Genomic DNA, 20774 nt, shown 5'->3' with positions numbered 1-20774 from the left:
TTCTCTTTACACCTTTGATGTTATCACGGTCTTGCAGAGTTTGTACAGAACTTGCCTGTAGTATTTGGATCACAAAAAGAATCTTTGAGCTGCACTGGGTTGTTGAGCACAAGTTGGGTACATGTTTGCCTGTTCCATGTACAAGATCTCCTTGTGCTAGCAGAACTTTAAAACAAAAACAAAACAAAACCACTCAAATTGGGGAACAGAAAGGTCAAAGAGAGCTTAGAATCAGTGGGAGATGACACTTGATAAATTTTCTAGATGATTTTGCACTGCAAAGCAACAACTCTCCTGTGTCTCTCTGCATGCATGTACCAGGAAAAAAGAACGAACCAAGAAGTAGTTGAATATTGGTGCTTATTGCATATGGTCAATAAAGCTGCTTAAGTTCTTTGCACTGGATGTGTAGCATGCAAACAGCTACATGATACCTAATGGGCTTTTCTTTCTTGGTTTCCTTTTTTTTTAATGAAAGGTCCGAGCCCTTTGGATCACACAGCAAGGAGTTCTTCTCTTCCTCCTGGCTACTCTGCTTGGAACTTGACCTGGGTCATGAGAGATACATCCCCTTTCTTCTCCCACAGAGGACGACACAGTGAGTAGCATGAATATGTTATCCTCAAGAGGCTGCAGCTCCCTTCCTAAGGTTTTGGTGTAAAACTGGAGTAAAGCAACACAAGTCAAATGTTTCATGGTAAAATATTCATACTGGTAGCATCTGAGGGTACTAGTAAGCTTCAGTGGCCCTTACCAGCTGCCCCTGGGACTTCTCCCACCTTGCCCAAGGGCTCAGGAGTCCCATTTCAGCCCAGCCTGAGGTCACTGTCATCTCTATGGAGGTGCCTGGTGACCTGGGCTGCCCCAGCCTGCCCTGCTCCCTCAAAAACAAGGGTCCAGACTGCAATATTTGAGCGGTGTGTTGAAATTCACCAATATTACAAAGAGAGGAGCTGCGCACTGAACTTTTTGTTTCTCATCTCCTTTTCTAACATCCATCCCTTCCAAAATCTGAGAATGTGTTTTCATCTGTTCTCAGGTATGACCTATCCATGGCCATCCCACTGTGAAGTACGATGGCTGTAGTTAGGACTGGGCTGCACAAGGCAATATCTAACGAGCAATCCAGAAAGTGACTGCACTAGAATATATCTACTATATATCTACTACCAGTCTCTATGCAGGGAGATAAGGTGCTGAGAGGCTAATAAGATTTACTCACCCCAAGCCTGTAATTATCTGCTTGAGGGAAAAGTTTGACCTACCTATATGAAGGAGCCCCATATTTCTTCAAATTTATGTTGCAGCCTTTTATGTGTGCAATATATATTCTTTCCACTGGCATACAATATCTGCTCCTAGCTGTTGTATCTGCTTGAGTGATGAGGACACACCAATTTCATTTTGGAAGCAACAGTAGTACAATCTTTTTTTCCCTTACTTGGTTTTCTCCGAAGTTGCAAGAATGATTTTTAATTTATCCTTTATTACTTCTTCCTAAACTCTTTCAGTTTCTCAGTAATACTATTCTAAGGGAAGCTTTGTTCTTAAAAGCTAAGAGCACTGATTTCATCTGACAGCATCACATGGAGATAAATGTACTGCATCTCAGCAAAAATGATTTATGATGATTTTAGCTGATTGCACAAGACCAAATCCTACCATATTCCAACCATCTGTTTTGGAAGGAGAGGCAGGAATTTGATGGGGTGTTACACAAAATACAGTATCTGCTCAGGACAACTATAAACTGTTTTCTTCCTCAGTAGGTGTTATTTAGGACATGCACCTTGAAATTTCTGGAGAATCTTGAAGAGAGACAGGAATAATTTGCTTTTTCTAGGTTTTCAATTTAACAGTTACAAAAATTTAAATTAAAGTGTAGTAGCCTTTAATTGAATTGAATTAAATTTCATTAAAGCATAGTATCCCTGGAAGGCACACATTTCAGGCTGGAACACCCCATAGCATCACTGTGCAGACACTTCCTGCCTCTTGAGATTTGCAGCCCACAGAGGAATGACGCATGTGCAGCAGAGCCCATAGTTATAGCCCAAAACTGAGCATACTTCTTAAAACTTCTATTCCTCTGCATACCTTCAGCTTATAAACCATGGTCATGTATATTAGTAAACTTCCCAGGGATTTCTGTTCAGAGCTGCTCTGCCCATGACAGGGTGGACAGCACCTTTCGGTGGCTGCCTACCAGCCCTGGGTCTACATGGCTCTGTGGAGGTCATGCAGGGACTCAGCAGAGTGAGGAAGAAGACAAAGTTAGACCATCCATGCTCTAGGCGAGTACTCTTGTCCCAGGACCCAGCCTTCTGATTAGTGATTAATCCAAAATCACACAATAAATCATAAGCAGAAATAAAACCCAGTAGCCTTTTACTACTAGAGTGATTTCTTCTTCTGTCAGCTTTCCTTACTGCTCCCAGCATGACTGATTACAGAGTGCTCAGTAACTTCTATCAAAACTTTGTCTAATCATCTGACGAGCCACATCTAATTAACTGGCTGACATTGCTGGAGTGGGGCAATATTAGTTGTCTTAATTACACTTTCTCTATGTTCTGCCATTGGAGAAATCTCTGATTGAAAGAGTGAGTAACTTGATACGTGGTGTCCTTCTTCCTCTGCCAAACTAAGTTCTCTTTTGCTCAGAATTAAAAATTCTGACAGATTCTCTCTGGTAGTTCTGGCAGGAACAGTGCCTGATGATATCTTTGAAACCACAGGCAGCAATCCCAAAAGATAATCACTGGCACAAGAAGATACTTGAGTGGTGCATTCACAGGACTTTTTTACTGTTTTGTCTAGAGATTTTTTTACATTTGTCTCAATCCAAGCATTGATTAATCACCAGTCATCTCAGAGATGCAAAATCCACCTGCCTTTCAGAAAATCCCATGTGAAGTCAAAATTATCTGGGAATTCAACGTGTGAGGCAGGAAGAGACTTTAAATCTCCAAATTTTTTATATCTTTTTGTTCTCACGAGGTATACTCAGACTGTTTCCTGTGGCTAGAACAAATTTTAATGCATTTGGCATATGTGGACTTATGGTAGCGTATTAATCTCCCATTTGCAGATCTGATGGATCTCTGTCCTGGGGCTTACATGATTAACTGCACCCAGCCACATATTTCATTTCTTGTCCTGGCTGGTTGAATGTTAATTTTCTCTTCTGTACAGGTATTCTATAAGAAATCAATTGTCCACTACATAAAATCTTATAAGCTTGTGTAATAGGGGTTCCAGATGACAGCTGCCCCTCCGGACCTTCATGCAGTTAACACATCCCTCTCTGCCCCATCCTCTCCATGTCCCTGGGCCAGCCAACAGCCCTGCACCTGGAGCATGATCCTGGCAGGGTGTGGTGGCAATTGTGGAAAGAGCTGTTGATTGGAGCAAAACTCAAATGCAATTCAACCCACCTAAACTCTGCATTGAAAGAAGAACACATTTCATGCAACTAACAGGCCTAAGGTTGCCATGCTGGACTGCTGGAGTTGGCTTTTTCTTTTTAACTGTTCTTATATTATTGTGCTGGCTTTGTGTCTCTTTGCCACATTGTCCAGTAGCAGCTGAACTCCTTGGCTGCTCTGAACCAGCACTAGGCAGAGTACTGAAATACCTCTCTCAGGTTATATAGTTTACAGATTTTTTTTTTTTTTTTTTTTTGTGCCCCCCTAAAATTTAGCAAATAGTGGTGTTTCGATGGCAAAATCAACTGGGACTAAAACTCAGGATGAGAGCAAATTTGGCTGCCTAGTCACTATTGTGCTTAAAAACATCTAGAAAAGGTGAGTTCAGCAGAGGAGGAACACACACCTACAAGAATGCATAATTATTCACAGCTTTGATTTAATAGGTACTAAAAGCCTAACAGGATCCACATCCACAGGATGGCCTCTATTAACAACTTATTAATAATTTCACTCAGCTCTATATCTTCAGAAAACTAATTTGACAGGGTTGTTGGGGTTTTTTTAACACTTTCTAATGGAATGTCGTCTGTGATGTGTTCCTAATTTCCTGAATTTGGTTTGCTGACTTAAAAAAATAAAAATGCATTGGACTAATTTTACTGTGGGATAATTTGGGGTCATTCTTGCTATGTATTTGATGCTCAGTGGCATGGCAGTTGCTCAGCAAGGTGTCAGATGATTAATTTTTTTCCCTGGTAGGTCATAAGCACCATTTCATTCATGTCAGTTGGGTAGCAGATAGACACTGCTGCCACAAAACTCAGTGAGTCTGAACATGGAGGAGGGAAGATGGAGAGAAAAAGGGCACCAGCCAAATGAATTCATGTTGCAGTTAGCATCCCATGACTACTTGTTTCATAATTCTACAACAAATCAGACTACTACTGACATCTTCAGAATGATAAAGCTGTTGTGCTTCTTGGCTCTCGGTGGCATAGTGAGATGTATGGATACAAACTGATTGTTACAGCAACATCCTGCTCAGAGGTGAGATTAAGTCAGGAGGGGAACAAGGAGAATGCTGCTTCATCCCAGAGGAAAACCAAATCAATGATTTCTTAGTAAAGATACTGGGAAAGTGATGGATCATCTTAATTCAAACACATCCTTTTTGCAATCTTACAAGTATTCTATGGTGGTTTGAAAACAGCATTATGAATGGAATGGGGCAAGTCTTCAATTAACAGCAGTTACTCACACCACATTAACAGAATTGCTCCATATAAAATAGCAGATGCTGTGACCCTGTACACATTTGCAGGAATTTTTGTTTAACAATTAGATGGTATTTTGGCTATGTGCAGTGGTGCTGAAATCCAAAAGGAGGAAAGTCAGGAAGCACAGCATCTGCCTAGTTAAACTGAAGGCTGTGTTAAGCAAGACGGAAGAAAAAATCTTATTAGGGAGAAATTTTAACTTTCTTTTCCTTATATCATCTTTCATCTGCAGTTAATATGTCTATGACAGCTCAACATTTTTCAATAATAAAATAACACACATTAAGACAACAAATGTCTTTTCTCCCTGTCTCTCAAGTATTCATTTTCTCTAGAGGTCTTTTGAAATTCATGCAAGAGGTTCCTCATATGAATTGACAAAATATGACAGTTCATCCAACTACTGTTTTGTGCCAACTGGAGCATGTTTTCTAACAACTGCTGTTAGTCAGTACTTCATTTTTTTTTGGCCAGAACTGGCACTAGAAATGCACTTTCATGTATTGTTTTTTTGCTACATGCATGGGAGACCTGGTGGACAAATATTTCTTGTGTGGAGAATGAGCTCTGACACTTCTTGGAACAGGAGGAATGAAAACGAGAGCTGTTGCTAGTCGTTCTCCCAACACCCCTTCCTCACACCTCTCTCTGTAGCTGTCTTGAAAGACTGTGCTTATAATTGATTGATGAAGGAGTCCTGGCCCTTTCTTTGTAGTTTGATTTTCACTGAACAAAACAGCTGTCAGAGATTTTGGTGATTCAGTCCCCGGTGCACGCTGAGGGGTTGGGTGGATATAAAGTAGATGCTGTCATTTTTACGATTCTCTTAACAAATAAATGAATAGCTGCATTATTGCTGTTTTCTCTAAGCAGTGGCCCATCCATCGTGGCTCACTCCCCAGAGGATTCATTATTAAATGCATCTGGCATGAGGAGAGCTCTGGGCTCCACAGGGAGGCAGGCAGCTTTCTCTGTGCTGGGCATCCAGGCCCAAGCACCCTTCCCAGGATATTGCTGGGATATTCCCCGGGGTGTTGCTCCTCTAAAACTTTTTCTTCAGAATTCAGTCTAACCGTAAAACCTCTTCCAAAGGAAACCTGAGTGGTTTTCCTTCAAGGTGGGCATTGAAGGGATGAGGGGTGCTGGCACTACCAGGCTTGGCCCTGCCCGACGGCCTCCACTCCTGGGTGCTGGGGAGAACCTGGCCCCACTGAGCTCTTCCTTGCAGGCAGCAAGCTCTGAGGAGCCCTTGAAGCCCTGAGAGGGTACAGCAGCAGCCCTGTCAGCAATGTCAAGGTCAGGGCATCGTGCTCAGAGAGCTGCTGGCGCGGAGGAAGGACGCAGAGAGCGATAAGCGAACTTGTGCTAAGCAGCTTGAAATTAAAAGGAGGTCCCTGGTGAGCACAGGCCGTGTCTCAGGGCAGGGAGAGGAGCTGGCGTGGTGCCCAGCTATCTCACTGCTGCACTTGCAGGTGGCTGAGGTTCATCAGGTGGTATGGACCCCAAAGCTGTGCTGAATGTGGGGCTCCTCGAGTGCCTCCCCAGGTCCCCACATCCCCTGTCAGGCCATGCTGCTGCTCTCATGTTTGTCAGCCCCAGGAGCAGGCAGTGATTGTTGGCACAGGCGTTTGCTAAGGGTAGCAAGACCCAGGGTGCCTGGCAGGGCATGTGTGACATAAGCATCCCTTAAGATGTGCAGTTTGCCCTTTCTCAGGGCTAGACAATGGAAGGAAATAGGTGAAATTGTCTCTTCAGACTTGCTTGCTCAGCAGGAACAAGGCAGTTAAGCCCCGCAATTGTTTTTGCACTTGAATTTGTGTGACTGCCAATACCTTCTCCCTTTTCCTTTGGGCTTTTCTGCTGTGCCCTTTCCATCCTGTGGTAGATTCCCTTATTTTAAATTGCTGCTGTGCCTCCAGTTGTGAAGCTAAAATACAGCACCAGGAATTCATTGCAAGAAGTTTCATCTCCTCTTTGTGCCAGTAAGAAATTCTCACTTCCAGGGACCTGGCCTGTATTTGGGTCCTCCTGGATGTCCATCAGGCAGGTGAGCTGACAGCCAGAGAGTACAGTGCCTCCTATTTATGTTCTATTTTCAGGGAGAAATACTTATCCCTGCAGGCTTCTTTGTGGCACCCCACATGTGCACCTTGGTTTGGCGAATACAAGTTCAGAAAGGCCTGATGAGGCAATTGAAACCCTTAGATTGAATGCCCTGTGCCCTTTTGTACTCAGAGGGAATGGGAAGGCTTTAGGAACTGGCTCTGTCACTAGGATTAATAACTGGAAAATCAATTTGTCATTTCCCTGTCATAAATTAAAAGCTTATAGGCCTTATAACATGAGTAAAATAGAGGTTAGTGGGTATTGATGGAGGTCTCAAAGCTCACTCAGCAGAGCAGATCTCTACTACACAATTTAAATTATGTCTCCTCCACAAGGAGTATCTGTCAATATTTGTATTGAAAAAACACATCCTGTGCAAGAATATTTTATCTGTTTCTACACTGCTGCTGCGATTGTTGCTGCTGAAGGAGTTCTTGAGGGAGATTGTGGTCCTGACTTGATCGGTGTGAGTGACCTTTACATTGTGCATTTGGCTGTAGATGGAGTAGGAATTAGTCATGTGCAAGCTGATGAGGTGCCAGTGAGCGTGTCCCTCACTGAGCTGGTCCTGCTGAGAACAGAGAACCTCTCCCTGCTCCCTTGGCTGTGCTGGAGCGATGAGAAAGCAACCACACCCTTCCAAAAGTGTGCCCAGCTGAGAGTAACTGGGGAGGAGTGATTTGTAAGAGTCAGCAGACCAGGAGGGAAAAGGACCTTTTAAAGTCAGACACCTGTAGAACTAGAAAGGAGCAGTCTAAGAGGAAACTACCTGCTAGTAAGATTTTTATGTTTGAAAGGAGATGTGGTTTAGACCAAATAAACCTAATCTTTTGTTGGGCAGCTGAAGAAAAGATAATCAGAGTAGTTTCTTAGCAAGAACAGGCTTTTCAAATCTATCTCTTAATATTAGGCTATTTTTGTTCTAAATAAGGTATGTTTCTGTGGTGTGTGGTTAAACAAATGATCCAAGATGGCCCAAAAATGAATGATCCATAATCTGACCTGCTGCAATGTAAAAGAATACTTCCCACTAATTACTGTGCTTTGGTGTATTACTTATAGTACTATTTTAAAGCACTTGTTTATTAGAAAACTCTAATCAGTTTAATTAAAACAGATGTGGTTGGCAGATATTTTAGTTATATCTGCATAAATTATTGTTGTTAGGTATGTTGATAAAAAATAAATAAATTGAAACACTCACAAGACTCTAACATAATCAGACATACACAGATTCCAGTGTCTTTTTAATTGAATAGTAGCTTAATTGGCTTTTCAGTCTGTGGTTAATATTCTGTATCTTTTTACATACCAAAAGCTGAACTGATTTATATCTACAGCATTTCTTAAACAGGTTTTTATCTTATTTTGATTATAAGCATCACTTTTGTTTCTTCTTTAAAGGCGTGATGATGATGAAATAGACTTCTAATAAATTATCTGTTCTGCCTCGCTCACACCCGGCAGTTGCAGATAAAAGAGATTGTTGGACAAAGAGTTGCTTGTTCTGTTTTGGGGCTTTTAAAATTCATTATTGAAGAAGAGACTTTGCTTTTTTTTTTTTCCTTTTTTTTTTTTCTGTGTGCAACTTAAACTCCTGTAGAGCATTTATGATCTGTAGTGTCAATATAACTCTGACATAAATGCTTGTACTTGTACTCTGTGACATCTCTTTTAGAAAATCATCAGAAGTCACAAAAAATCCCCCTACTTTACTGACTAGGCACAGTATTCAAGTCCAAAATCTCTGTACCTAGTCAACTTATATTGATAGTGGGTTTAAAAAAATAACCACTGGAGGTTGTGTTAATTTTAATTGCCTTTCCTGCAGTGTTGTTATTTAGTTAAAAAAAAGAGGCAGAATGGCCTTTATCCAGCTTCCAAAGGCACATGGCTACTGCTTTCTGTGCTTAACTGGGCAAAGAAACAATAAACTTGGTGTAGCCTTTAAATGTTAAGACAAAAGTGAAAAAGGAAAGAAAAACACTATTTTTTTTATGCAGAGGTGTAAAAAATGGCAGGTGATTTGTGGCAGCAATTCAAGTATTATGCGGGTTTTGTATTTGCAAGTGTGGCTTATGTGATCTTGTAATAGCTAAAACACCAAGACCAGCTTCTCGGTGAAAAAAAATTATATAATTCTTTTTTTATGAGGTATATTACATTGTCGATAGTGAAGGACATTGTGGAAGAAGGAAAGCCCTAGGGTAGGAAGTTAATGTTAGCCTTGGAAGACTGGATGCTGTTTGCATAGATTTTTCTGTGTTGCATCAGATAGTATTTCTTTGTCATCATTTCTTTGTGCTGAATAGGATAATAGCCCTGAAATTTGTGTCTGATACAGGACTATTTTAAATAAGAGCTTGTAAAAAACACTGATATTCTGGTGATGGGAGGGGATTATTGAATAATGTAAAAGTTGCAGGTGTGTTTCCACTGAATCAGAGACACTGTGGGATGTGTGAGCCAAAGAGTCTCTGTCTTTTCCAAGAAACAACCTGTGAAGGACATTCAGTGTGACCACAGCAGGCATGTTAGACCATGCCCACTCTCTGCAGACCTTTCATTGCAAGGGAAGGAAATGGCACTGCTGCTTGCCTTTTCTTCCTTTACTTTCCCTGCTCCAGGCAAAGACTTTAGCTGTCTGCAGGGGTCATAGCACTGGCTATGAGCAGTGCCTGGTATTTAATCACTTAGCCCAATTAAGTTGTACCAGTTGCAGGTCAGAGGCCTGCTGTGTTAAGGGCTCCACAACTGATTGATAGCTCTCTTTTGAGATGGGGATTCTGGCAAGTGAGAGCAAAGTGGGGAGCAGAGCTGGCCATTGTGTGCTTGTGGCACCACAATCGGACAGTCAGGGGGGCTGGAGAGGAGAATGAGAGTGCCTTTGGATATCCAGGAAGGGCCTCTCTGCTTGGGTCAAGAGGGTTAGAGAGCACAAAGGCTTCTGTTGCCAGCAGCTGGGCACAAGAGGAGGGGAAGGAAGCAGCAACTGCTGGAAAGCTGAAGAAAATATGAGATTGATCAGGAAGAGAAGTGCACAAAGAATGAAATAGTTGATTTGAACTGATTGGTTTTGCCATGTGTGGTCCTTGGCCTAGGCTTTCCATTTGTCATTCAGTGAGTTCCGTCAAAAAAATCCTTGTATGAGCTGTGTTTCTCCCCTCCATATTTTTTTTGACAGTGCCTTAAAACACACACTGCTCAAGGTGTTCCTTGTGACTAGTAAAGATAATATATGTTCTGTAAACTATAGTTCAGTGTTTGGTTGCTCTTTCGTCCATCTGAGATTAAGTGCAAAAGTTTAACAAACTCTTAACACTTCAGTTAAAAAAAATATTTGGTTTGGTTTTTGCTTTGTGGGTTTGTTTTTGGTGTTTTTTTTTTCTGTTTGTTTGTTTTTTAAGACCATCTAAGGGACTAGAAATAAGTGGTCGGAGGTTTGGATATGATATTGCAGTAGTAAACCGCATGAATATATCCACAGCTCTCCTTTGCCTAAATTGAAGTGTGTTTCATGTATCATCAAATTTATATTGGTAATTTAGGGGCCTGAGGAGAGTAAGGGCCTGTGCATTCAGATTTAAGGAAATGTGTGTAATCCTTGTTACTGCTGCTTGTGCTGTAAATGGACTCCTTATGTTATATGGTTTCCCTGGTGTTGTGAAGTATTTAAAATGCTGAGTGAATGATAAAGCACTTGGTTAAGAAAATCAAATATAAACTGGAAAAAAGACTCTGTTCCTTCCAGCTTGCTGTTAAAAGGGAAATTAGCTGGGAAAAGTATAGCAAGAGGGCAACAGTATTAACCTTCAGATTAGAAAATATTTTATCACCAGGAGAATAGGCTGAACTACATAAATCTGTGCCCACAAAGAAGAAATTAAATGTTTAACAGAGAATGTAATTGAAGTTTTAAAAAATCAGTTAATTTCACTAGTGTCGGTTCAGATTATTTGTTTCACCTGCATAGTACAGTAAAACAGAAGGACAGTGCAGAATACTCCAAGGAGCAGCTGAATTTTTTTCTTTGGCTTTTTCAAATGGATCTAGCCTTGTCAGAAACACTAAGTTAGTTCTAAAACCATTTCTTTTTCTTACTGAATATTGTGTTGAGTGCTGACTGTGGTGACAAAAGCAAATGTATACTGGGCATTCCAGAAAATTTAATGATCTTGACAATTAAAAGTAAAATCCTTGCAGGTTGTGTTAAGCAACTTGAACTATGGTGTGATGGTAAACTGGACACTGGGAAGTGAATCACAGTTATGATGGGTTTCTTTAGAGAAACATCTCAAAAAGAGATCTCTGTTGGAGGCAGTTGCTGGCTGTGCTGCCTGGCGGCTTAAGTTCTGCAGCAGCAGTCAGGTTTTTTGCTACTTCTGTTGTCTCAGGAAAGAGTTTCAGACCCTGGGGGTCAGAATGTCACCTCCTGGAGTACAGTTCCTATGGCTTCCAGCACATTCCAAATGCCCAGGACAGATGAGTCTCTTTGTAGAGACCTGGGCTCACTGAGGTGAAACATGGGTGTGAATCCTGTGAGGAGTCTTTGCACTCTAATGGTCCTGGTTGAATTTGAAGCAGCATCCCATAAGAGATTGGCTTTCTGTCCCATTTCGTCCATCGACTAAGCTATTTTCCTTTCAATCCAGATGATATCTTTCTCCACTTTAGCCTGAGCTGCCCTTTGACCTGTCCTGAAGGGGAATTACTGTCTCTTGGGCATTCCTTTTGATTTGCTGCTGCCTCCAAAATGAACCTCCCTGTGCAGCTCATTTCAGGCCCATTTTTGCCTGTTTATGGAATTCCCTATTTATTTTTACCTCATTATGGAAAAAAAATCAAGCCCTAACTTGCTGAAGTACATAATGAATGTGCATGCACATGTATGTATAGCTACCTTTGAGCACAGAAGACATTGGATTTAATTAACCTGGCGTGTTTTGTGTCCATTTTCTTTTTCCAGTATTTGACTGCAACTTTGAATCTCCTTGTGAGCTGGAATATTCCTTTACCTCAAAATATCAGGAAACCCCCAACAATGCCTGGGTCAGACTGAATGCAGAGGAAGTCTCACAGCTAAACCTCCCAGATGGGCCGGACAGAGATCACTCTGAGAGCACACCCAAAGGTAAGATTAATACAGCTGTGTAATGCCATCAGTAGTGGTTAGTTTTAAAATAAAAACACCCTTGCTTCCACCCCCTAAAATAACCATAACAGAAAAACCCAAAACCCTGCCCAAACAAACATGTTCCCCTGACGTGCTGGAGACAGCTATAATCCCTTTACTCACTGTCTGTTGATGCAAAAAGAAAGTGAAAACAAAAGGGGGTTGTTCTGCACAGGAGAGATCTGTTTCCACCTAAAGGCAAGCTCCATCATATGTCTCAGAAGCAAAGTATTAAATACAGTCTTGAATTGGGCTGGCTCATGCCATGGCTGATATTTGGATGAAAACTGCTGTGGTGCCCATGTTTAAGGTCATTCAGTGTTTGGAAGAGTCTGGCCTTATCTTTGCTCTAAGTCCTGTTTACCGCTTGTGTGTTTGCAGACCATTTTAGGCAATATCCTTCCATCCAGGGCTTAGGTTCTCTGTTTGGTAAGAAAACAAATATGGGCTTTGTCCTTAGTATAACAAAAAAGATCCTGTCTCTAAAGAGAGCTAGGAGATCTCAAAAGATGGGAGTGCAACAGACTTTTTTTTTCTTTGGAAAAAAATGTGGTTTGTTGGAATTACTTTTCCTGCTTATGATCATACCTGTGAACAGCAGCATATTTTGTTAAGATTGTAAGTTCTGAAAAGATTTTTAGATATATCTGTGCTCTTCTAATCCCAGGAAAGCAGACAAATTTTTAACATCCTTTCAGCTGTTAGTGACACCTGCTTGGAACTTCTCTCTGGAAGATGGTGTTGATGAGAATGGATCTACAAAAATGAAAATGGGGGAGGTAGAGCTACAAACTTTATCCAGGCGAACAAAGTGGTGTCGGGAATGACAACAAAAATTTTAAGGGCTGTGGAACAGTTTCCATAGTAGGAAAAACTAAACAGATGAAGATTCTCTATTCAGTCTCTGATGGCAGGGGTTAGAGGTTTTTAAAAAGCAGATTGAAGAGCGTTGGAAAGCAGCTGTGAAGTTGGTGGGCTCTGGGTTTAGAACAAGTAAGCTGAGACATTTTTCATGTATTACCTGAATAAACGGGCTAATAAAATACATGAATTAATGTGGGGCCAGAAGTGTGTGTAAGTTTAAAGAAAGATCAGATGAATTCTAGCAGAATACGTTTATCACTGGATGTTTAATTCAATAGTCTGTTTAGAGTCAAGAAGCCTCTTACGCAAAAGGCTGCAAATGAAAGAATTCTTTTCTTAGGAGCCAGCATTGGAGACAGAATTTGACTTTGCAGAGCTGCTGTCTGGTTGTTTGTGACAGTTCTTATGTTCAGGCAAATATTGAGGAAATTTTCTGTGCTGCTTTCATTCATATTCTGTTTTCTCATCCATACCAATAGTATAGTACTTTTCCCTAGACAGCCATTATAAATTAACTTTTAAGGCCCATTGATTCATCAGCAGACCAAGTCATTTTGGTGTGATCTGTGTGTCGTGTGTAAAGCAGATGGACCACATTTGTGCTGCATGCAAATATCTTCTAATTTCCGCATCAGTAAACATCCACACACAGACTGAATTTCTTTCTACAAAGGTGCAGTTGAGGGAAATTTTGAGGTAAATCAGAATTTCTGTTTTGTTCTTCTTTTTCTTAAATTCAAGTGCAAGCTGGCTGCCACTGAAATTTAGGAGTTAAAACCTTGTTTTGATTTAAGAAGAATAGCTGTCATTTTCCTGGAATGGGGGGAAAACCCACAAGGAAGTAAATGTATTGTTCCAGGTAAAGAGCCTGGCCAGGACCCCATGGTGCTGCCTGTTGTCTGTGTATAATTCTTTTGGATCCTTTCCAGTAAAGTTATTCCTTTGTCTAACTCAGTTTTATATATCTATCAAAGCAGAAGAAAGGGAGACTATTGGCTGGCCCTGCAGCCCAAAGCCAAAGGTGGTATTGGTTGATGATTTCCAATTGCCTGTTGTGTTAAAATTCTATTTCTAAGCCCAAAGGTTGAAGGTTCTCATCTGGAATATAGAAATTTAGGATGAAACTTGTGTTCTGCTGTTTTCTATTCTGAGGGGCAAGTAACCAGTGTCAAATTGATTGAGCAGTTAGATTTGTGGGGCATTAGTGTAGATTATTTTGTGTGGTTTATTTGCTTGTGTATGTGTGGGCTTGTTTTTTAAAATTACCAGGCATGTTGGACATAGTGGTAATTTTTTTCCAGTGTAGCTGTAGGTCTGCAACTCATCGATGACTGTAACTCTTGCATGTATAAAGACTCATTTGAAAATCAACACTTGGAGCTAGCATCTCTCTATTTTAAATCACTTTAATTACAGCTGTTTGGCACAGATAGTTGTGTGGTCTGTTTCAATCTGAAATAATTAAGCACAGTAGTTCCAACCCCCACTGTTTCCTGCAAATTGTACTTGCAATTATCTCAATCTCATTTCATCTCCTTTGCAGACAGTAATGCATGGAGATAAACAGATAGCTTAACTAGATTTTGGGATGGTTTAGCTCATCCTTGTCACTTGGTTATCAAGTCATGGCAAGACATTGATAGAGACAAATGCCTCTGGTATGATTCATTAGGCTTCACATGAGTTTCTGTAAAACGTTCAGTAGAAAATCATTGGTAGATCTCCCAAAGAGACACATTGGAAGAATTTCTGTATTTTTGCTCCTGTCCCAGCAGCATGATACAGCTCAGTGTCAAGAAATCAAAAGTCAGCATGGATTAAGCCTCCTAGAGGAAGAGCTAACTCCTGGTGTCTCAACATCTGGTTGCAGTCACAGCTGAGCAATCCACTCACTTGGCGTGTTCAGCAGTAGTGTCACACAAATCATTGATCTTCTGGATAGTAATAGATGGTGAGGTGGCAGAGTTTGATATTAAATTATTCAGGGTAAAAGATTGAAGGTCTGGTTTGCAAGGAATTGAAAAGGAATGCTTAACCAGCTAATAGTGGCAGGTGAAATTTAGCGCAGGTTATTTGAATTGAGGTGGTGGGAGACACAATCAGAGCTTGGCATATATACAGACAGATTCTGAGCTGGTTACTGTCGTTTAAGCTGATTTAAGTATAAGAATAGAGCTGTGAAAGCATCACCTCAGTTGCAGTCACAAAATAAATGTGATTTGGGGGCTTACTGGGAAGGGAGTGGAAAATAGGAACGGTATGCTATAGTATAAATGTGTGGGGCAGCTGTATTTGGAACTCAACCTTCTGTTCTAGATTCCCTGCATTGAAAATCTCTTAGTACAGCTGGGAAAGTTTTTAAAGAATAGAAAAAAAGATGATAAAGTACGTAATGGTTGTCTTCTAGGAACACTTAAATTGACTAGGGCTATTCTGCCTGCAAGAAGCATCTAAAGGAATACATGCAGGGTTGCGTAGAAATCAGAAATTTATAAAATATTTATAAAATATGTATAAAGGTTTATAAACTCCCAAGGTAAAGCACTGAAAGGATGACTACAGAAGGAATATTTTATATTTCTTCTAATACAGTATTGAACAGCATCAAGCAAAATTATTAGATGTCAGGCAAAACTAAAGGAGATCCCTCAGTATTTAACAAACAGTGAAACTGGGGAACATTCTTCCCAGGGTATTGTTGCTGGAACCTTCTGTGGCTGTGCAAATTGACAGGATATGTGAAAGGAAGAGAAGTAGTTACAGCTACTAAATTCTCTATAGAACCTTTTCTGGCCCAGAAAGTCCTCATATGACCAGTCCCTGAAGTCCAGGAGTGGTGAGGGACAACTGTTTGCTCTTCCTGTCCATACATTCTTTTTCATTTTCTGTTTCCAGCTGTCTGTTCTCAGAGCCAAATATTGAAACTTAATGGCTCTTTGGTCTGATAGGGTTGGTGTGGTGGTGTGTTTCTGGCTCACCTCCCAGCCAGGCTTAGGTTCCCTTTGAAAAAAAATAGGAATGCGTTAACACTTAGAGCAATTTAGAGTGTCAGAGAAAAGTTGCTATTTAAACATTTACTATTATTTGCTCTTCTTTTCGAGCCTTGGGAATGCTATCAAACCATGCAAAAATATTGAGTATTTGGTAGGAATAACTGCTGGACTGTTTGCCTATAGAAATGTAGATTAGGGAGGCTATCAAGGTTTTGATTTATTAAATTTGTGCTAAAATGCTTCACTCTCCTCTATTCCCCCTCAGTCTTAAAAGCAGACCAATGAGTGAGAGAACCACTGATGTATCTGCCAGCTAGGTCCCTGAAGATCTGCTGGAGTTATTCCCATTTCCAAGTCTAACTTATTCTGCAGGGTCAGAGATGTAAGGTTAAAGTTCCACTGATGTGCTAAAGGCTGACAGGAAAACCTCCACTGTTGGGATCTGAATCGGGCCTGTACGTGCTGCAATGAGTAGGCAATCCATTGTGGATTACAAGGCTTCTTTTAATTCATGAATAAGCAAAAAGAAGCTATAAAAAATTCAAGCATTCTGCATCACTGACTGCATTTATTTATTTTGACATGTGTGATTAATTTTTAATTATTCATGACCCTTCATAATATATTATACCAGCAAATGCACTGCAGTCTATCGTAATGAAACATGAGGAATTGGAGATCTTGTGACTGTAGCAGTATTTCCTAAGGAGGCAGGTGAGACAACCCAGTCTGTGGTTAGAAGGAAGGAGTTTGTAGACCAAGGAAGCTGCACTTTCAGCTGGGTGGATGGGTGTTTTTGTTGTGCTCAAGAGTCATTTGCCTCTCTCATAAATCTGAAATGGGTCAAACAGCCATAAATTCTATGCCACTCAACTCTTGAGTCAAACCCAGAGTTTTCTGTACTTTGGGGGCCTCTAGGATACAGTGCTGAGTTTGGCATCCATCAGGGATGGTTTAAGAGCCATCAGCAAGTGGGACTCTTCAGAATTCTCCTCTCCTGTTACCTTATTGCAGTGCTGTATTTTCCTTCCTCCTGAGAAGCACTGGCTCAGCTTCCTGCAGTGCTGTGTAACCCAGGGACTTTGGCAGGCAATAATTGTGGTCCCTGATCTGAAACCACAATTTGGGCTTCATTCTGGTCAAATACTACAAGGAAGAGAGAGAACCACTACTACAAAGTTAATCCTTTGAATTTAAGGAGGCAGGAGCAGTAGCAGCTGGACCCAAAACAGCTGCATGCAAACTGAGTCCAGGTCTGGACTCAAATTTCAGAGTTATCTGTTTCTAACCATAAGTGCAGTTTTAAATGGGAGGGATTAGATTCTTGACTGCTCCTGACAATGGTTATGCAAGCAAGTTGTCTGCTTCTCTTTTAAATCTTGTGATTCTAGATCAAGTGAGTGAATTTCTGCTTCTGTGATTTCAAGATTTCAGGACCAGGAAGATATGCAGCTACTTGATAAAAATTTCAGATGCAGAGATAAGTTGTGGAGATATGACCACCATTCCAAATAAAAACCAAAAAAGTAATAAGCCTCCCTGTGCAAATGTGAACTCTGGTTGAGACAACTTCTTAATGGAAAATGTAAATTAAACTTTCATGAAGGATGGCAGGCGAAGGGGGAGATGAATGAGGACTGTGCCCTAACCAGCCACTGATTAGTTGAAAAGCTCTTATGTAAGTTCTAAAACAAGAAGTATCTGCATATTGTGTTAATGTGGTTTTAATTTTTGTAATTATTACTAAAGAAATGGAGCAAGGCTGAGGCATTGAGCATATTAGCAAATTGGTGATAATGAACTGCAGGATTATAAAATGGCTGTTGACTTTAATTTGTGATTCCTCAGACTAAGAAGAATGAGGTGGATAATAAAAGATAATACATAATACTTTGTTTCAGATTATCACTTTATTAGCAAAACAGTGGAGTATAAATCAGTGTGGGCTTGCAAGAAATAAGTAGGTGATAAGTTATTTTTCATGTAAAACTAAAAAAAAAATACTTGTGTCACTTAAAATTCCACAAAAATAAAAAGGGGGGGGGGTGGAAATTCTATTAGAAGATAGCTATTTACTAGGGGAAAGAATAAAGAGTAAGGGGAGTAGCTGGGCTCACACTAGACAGAGAAGTTTTCCCTTTACATTAATTCTTATACTGGTTTGGGTTTGAGGATATGCCTTGATCTCATAGAATTGATCCAGCTTATGTGTCTTTTGAACAAGATATCAGAGGTATTTCTTATTTAGTAAATCATTACCTGGAGTTTGAGATCTTGACACCTTAGGCCTGGAAAAAGAAACAACAAACCAAGAGCTGTTTTCTCAGGAGAATTTCTATTTGGAAGAAAAATGTTTTTGAACCTGTCACAAATTTTGACAAAAAAACTTGCAGACCTGAATGTTTATTGCATTCCTCTCTCTAATGCTGGAGAAGAATGTGGATCATTCTGGTTGAATCCAGATGGCTGAACAGTCCTTAAAAAGATATGATATGATGCCACCCTAGTTTTATTATTTATATGCCTTCAGATAAACTGCAGGTATCCCATGAAGATTTGTGAACTTTTGTACTGTGATTTAGTTCAAGTGGGATTCAGTTTCCTATTAGTTATTTTCTTCTTTAAGATTTAGTCAGTGTCTCAGTGGAAATAATTGTTGTGTGTGAGTTGAAGAATGAGCTACATACCACAAGTGAAACAGTAGAATTAAATGGGGTTTGGAAGTAACACAGACTGAAAATTATTCATCAATCTTACTGCAAATGAGAGATTTATGGATTTGTAGGCATGACTATCATGTTATTTGTATACACATAGGGGGTTTAGAATTAAAAATATTATTTACAGCAAATAGTTCTGGCTGTTCTAGATGAGATTTAGATTTTGAGACTCAATTTGGCAACATAAGCGTATCAAGTGTTACAACACATACCCACATGAATTTATGCAACATTAAGACACTAAATGCAAACCAAACTTGCTTCCAGAGTCCACTGGGCTGTGGAGAAGGAAAAATACAGCCTTTTTATAAGGATCAGATTCCAGCTCATGCTCTGTCAGTACAAAAAATGGACCAGGTGTTCCTTCCATTTTGCAGCTTGCTCTTCTCAATAGGACTACACTTGTGCTTTGTTATTGCAAAATGATTTCCCTTTAATGAGCCTGCTCTAAAGAGGCAAATGATTGTCTGGCTGCAGGACAGTGTGTTTGTTTATAGAGTAGGTATGTATTTATACAGACCATGGAGAGGCACGTGGCTTTGTTGATTTTAGAAATCTTGTTTGTTCATTCCTTAATTCAGTGAAGACTTGCATGCAACATCCAGCAGTCTGTTCCCCAAGCTGAAGAAGAAAAATTAATTTCAGTTTACATCAGATGTTAGTATGCTCTAATGGCTTGCTGCATACCTGTGACTAATGTACTCCAACAAGTTTATCCAGAAAAGGCAGAGACAATGAAGAATAAATGGGTTGTAAAATGGTCTCTTTCTCACTCCTAATGACAGTTTCTCCTTGGCAAGATTAGAGGCATATTAAAAGGACAGCTGGAGGGAAGTGTGTCCTGCTTTTGGCTGTGTTTGACCTTTTTATAAGAAAAGAATACCAGATTAGCACACACATGTAATTATTTTCCCTCTGTAGTGTAGGGACAATGTCCTTTATCACAATAAGCTTGTGTATGTCCATGGACATATTGTGTTCAGAGGGTTTTTTTAAACTGAACCTTTTAAGTATGGAAAACTCATGTTTGCATTAAAAAAAAATCTTGAGTGGATTAGTAAGTTACTCGGTAGTTTTGATTTCTTTCTAGCCTGCCTGCTTCTTCTATTTCGTGTGTTTATTTTTTTTACCATGCCAATGACAGCTCGCACATATGGCTCTGTACACAAAAATACAGTGTATGGTAAAGAAGTATCAGCAAGAGCCTGGCAGACCCTTGGCTACATTTTGGCGATCCTTACCAAGCGTGGTCTGACTACATCCATTGCCAAATACTACGATAACCCGTGCTTCTCCAGCACCCCGCCTAGGAGGCTCTGAGAATGCTCTACTAAATAAGGCACTTTGTATGGTTTTGAAGAGTTTGGAAAAAGGTTTCTCCCTGTTGTCAGAGAGAAACTAAAGCCCAGTGTGGTTAAATCAGTAGCCCAAGGTGAGTTGTGTTCCTGCTGTGCCAAACGTGTTTCCCTTGCACCTTTAACCACCGCTAACAATTGTTGGGGCCTGTTGGTCCCCAGTGTTTTCTTCATGAAGTTGGCTTGCTCCACTGGTAATGAATAGATATTATCATGTGGGATTTTCTACACAGCTCTTCTGTGAGATTCTTTTAGAAATATCATCAAACTGACAAGAACTGAAGTATTTTTGCTGTTTTTCTTCTCCTCGATGATAGTCTGTTGTATTACAGCACATATCTTACACACCTATGCTTGGGTGAATACATTGAAAGAGAGTCACAGAACTTTAAAAGCTAAGAGGTTTTATTGCTGTGACTCTTGCCAAGAGCAAAGTCCAGCTAATTAATCAGAGATAAGAAATTGTTAATTTAGAATGGTGGTAGAGAAAATATCATTATTCAGTCAGGATCTTTGCCTGGATGAAGCTAAACACAAGTACAGTTTAACCATTTTGGTAAATTTGGGTAAAGAGATGATTGATTTTTTTAAAAATATTTCTGTCCTTGATTTTCTTATTTATTTCAAGTTGTTTAGATGTTATTCTGTAAAGGAAGTGTTGATACCAATGCTTTTGTAATATCTCATTTTTCTCCCAATTGTGTGTACTAATTCAGAGGTGTTGCAAGAAATATTCCCCTAGGTGTGCTTTCAGCGGTTAAACCTTACAGAAATTGTTAATATTAAAACTCATCAAAGTAGTTTTGTTTACCTTTGCCTTGAGGTAGCCTTTTGTTTACTCCCTTGAGGAGGTGG

General features: G+C 40.1%; 1 protein-coding gene across 1 annotated transcript in view; it reads left to right on the top strand.

Annotated features, from left to right (window-relative positions):
* The first annotated feature begins 514 nt into the window (after positions 1 to 514).
* Positions 515 to 20774, top strand: part of ALK (ALK receptor tyrosine kinase) — a 221736-nt gene continuing 201476 nt past the window's right edge. The window contains exons 1-2 of the mRNA XM_041489383.1: positions 515 to 598; positions 11781 to 11945. Of these exons, the coding sequence (XP_041345317.1) occupies positions 556 to 598; positions 11781 to 11945 (208 nt within the window). The 5' untranslated portion in view covers positions 515 to 555. The remainder of the gene's footprint in view (positions 599 to 11780; positions 11946 to 20774) is intronic.

This window comes from Pyrgilauda ruficollis, unplaced genomic scaffold (genome assembly GCF_017590135.1).
Source record: "Pyrgilauda ruficollis isolate IOZ18807 unplaced genomic scaffold, ASM1759013v1 scaffold93, whole genome shotgun sequence".
NCBI classification, from domain to species: domain Eukaryota; kingdom Metazoa; phylum Chordata; class Aves; order Passeriformes; family Passeridae; genus Pyrgilauda; species Pyrgilauda ruficollis.
Note: the sequence above shows the minus strand (reverse complement) of the source record. Positions and strands in the feature narration are given on the sequence as shown.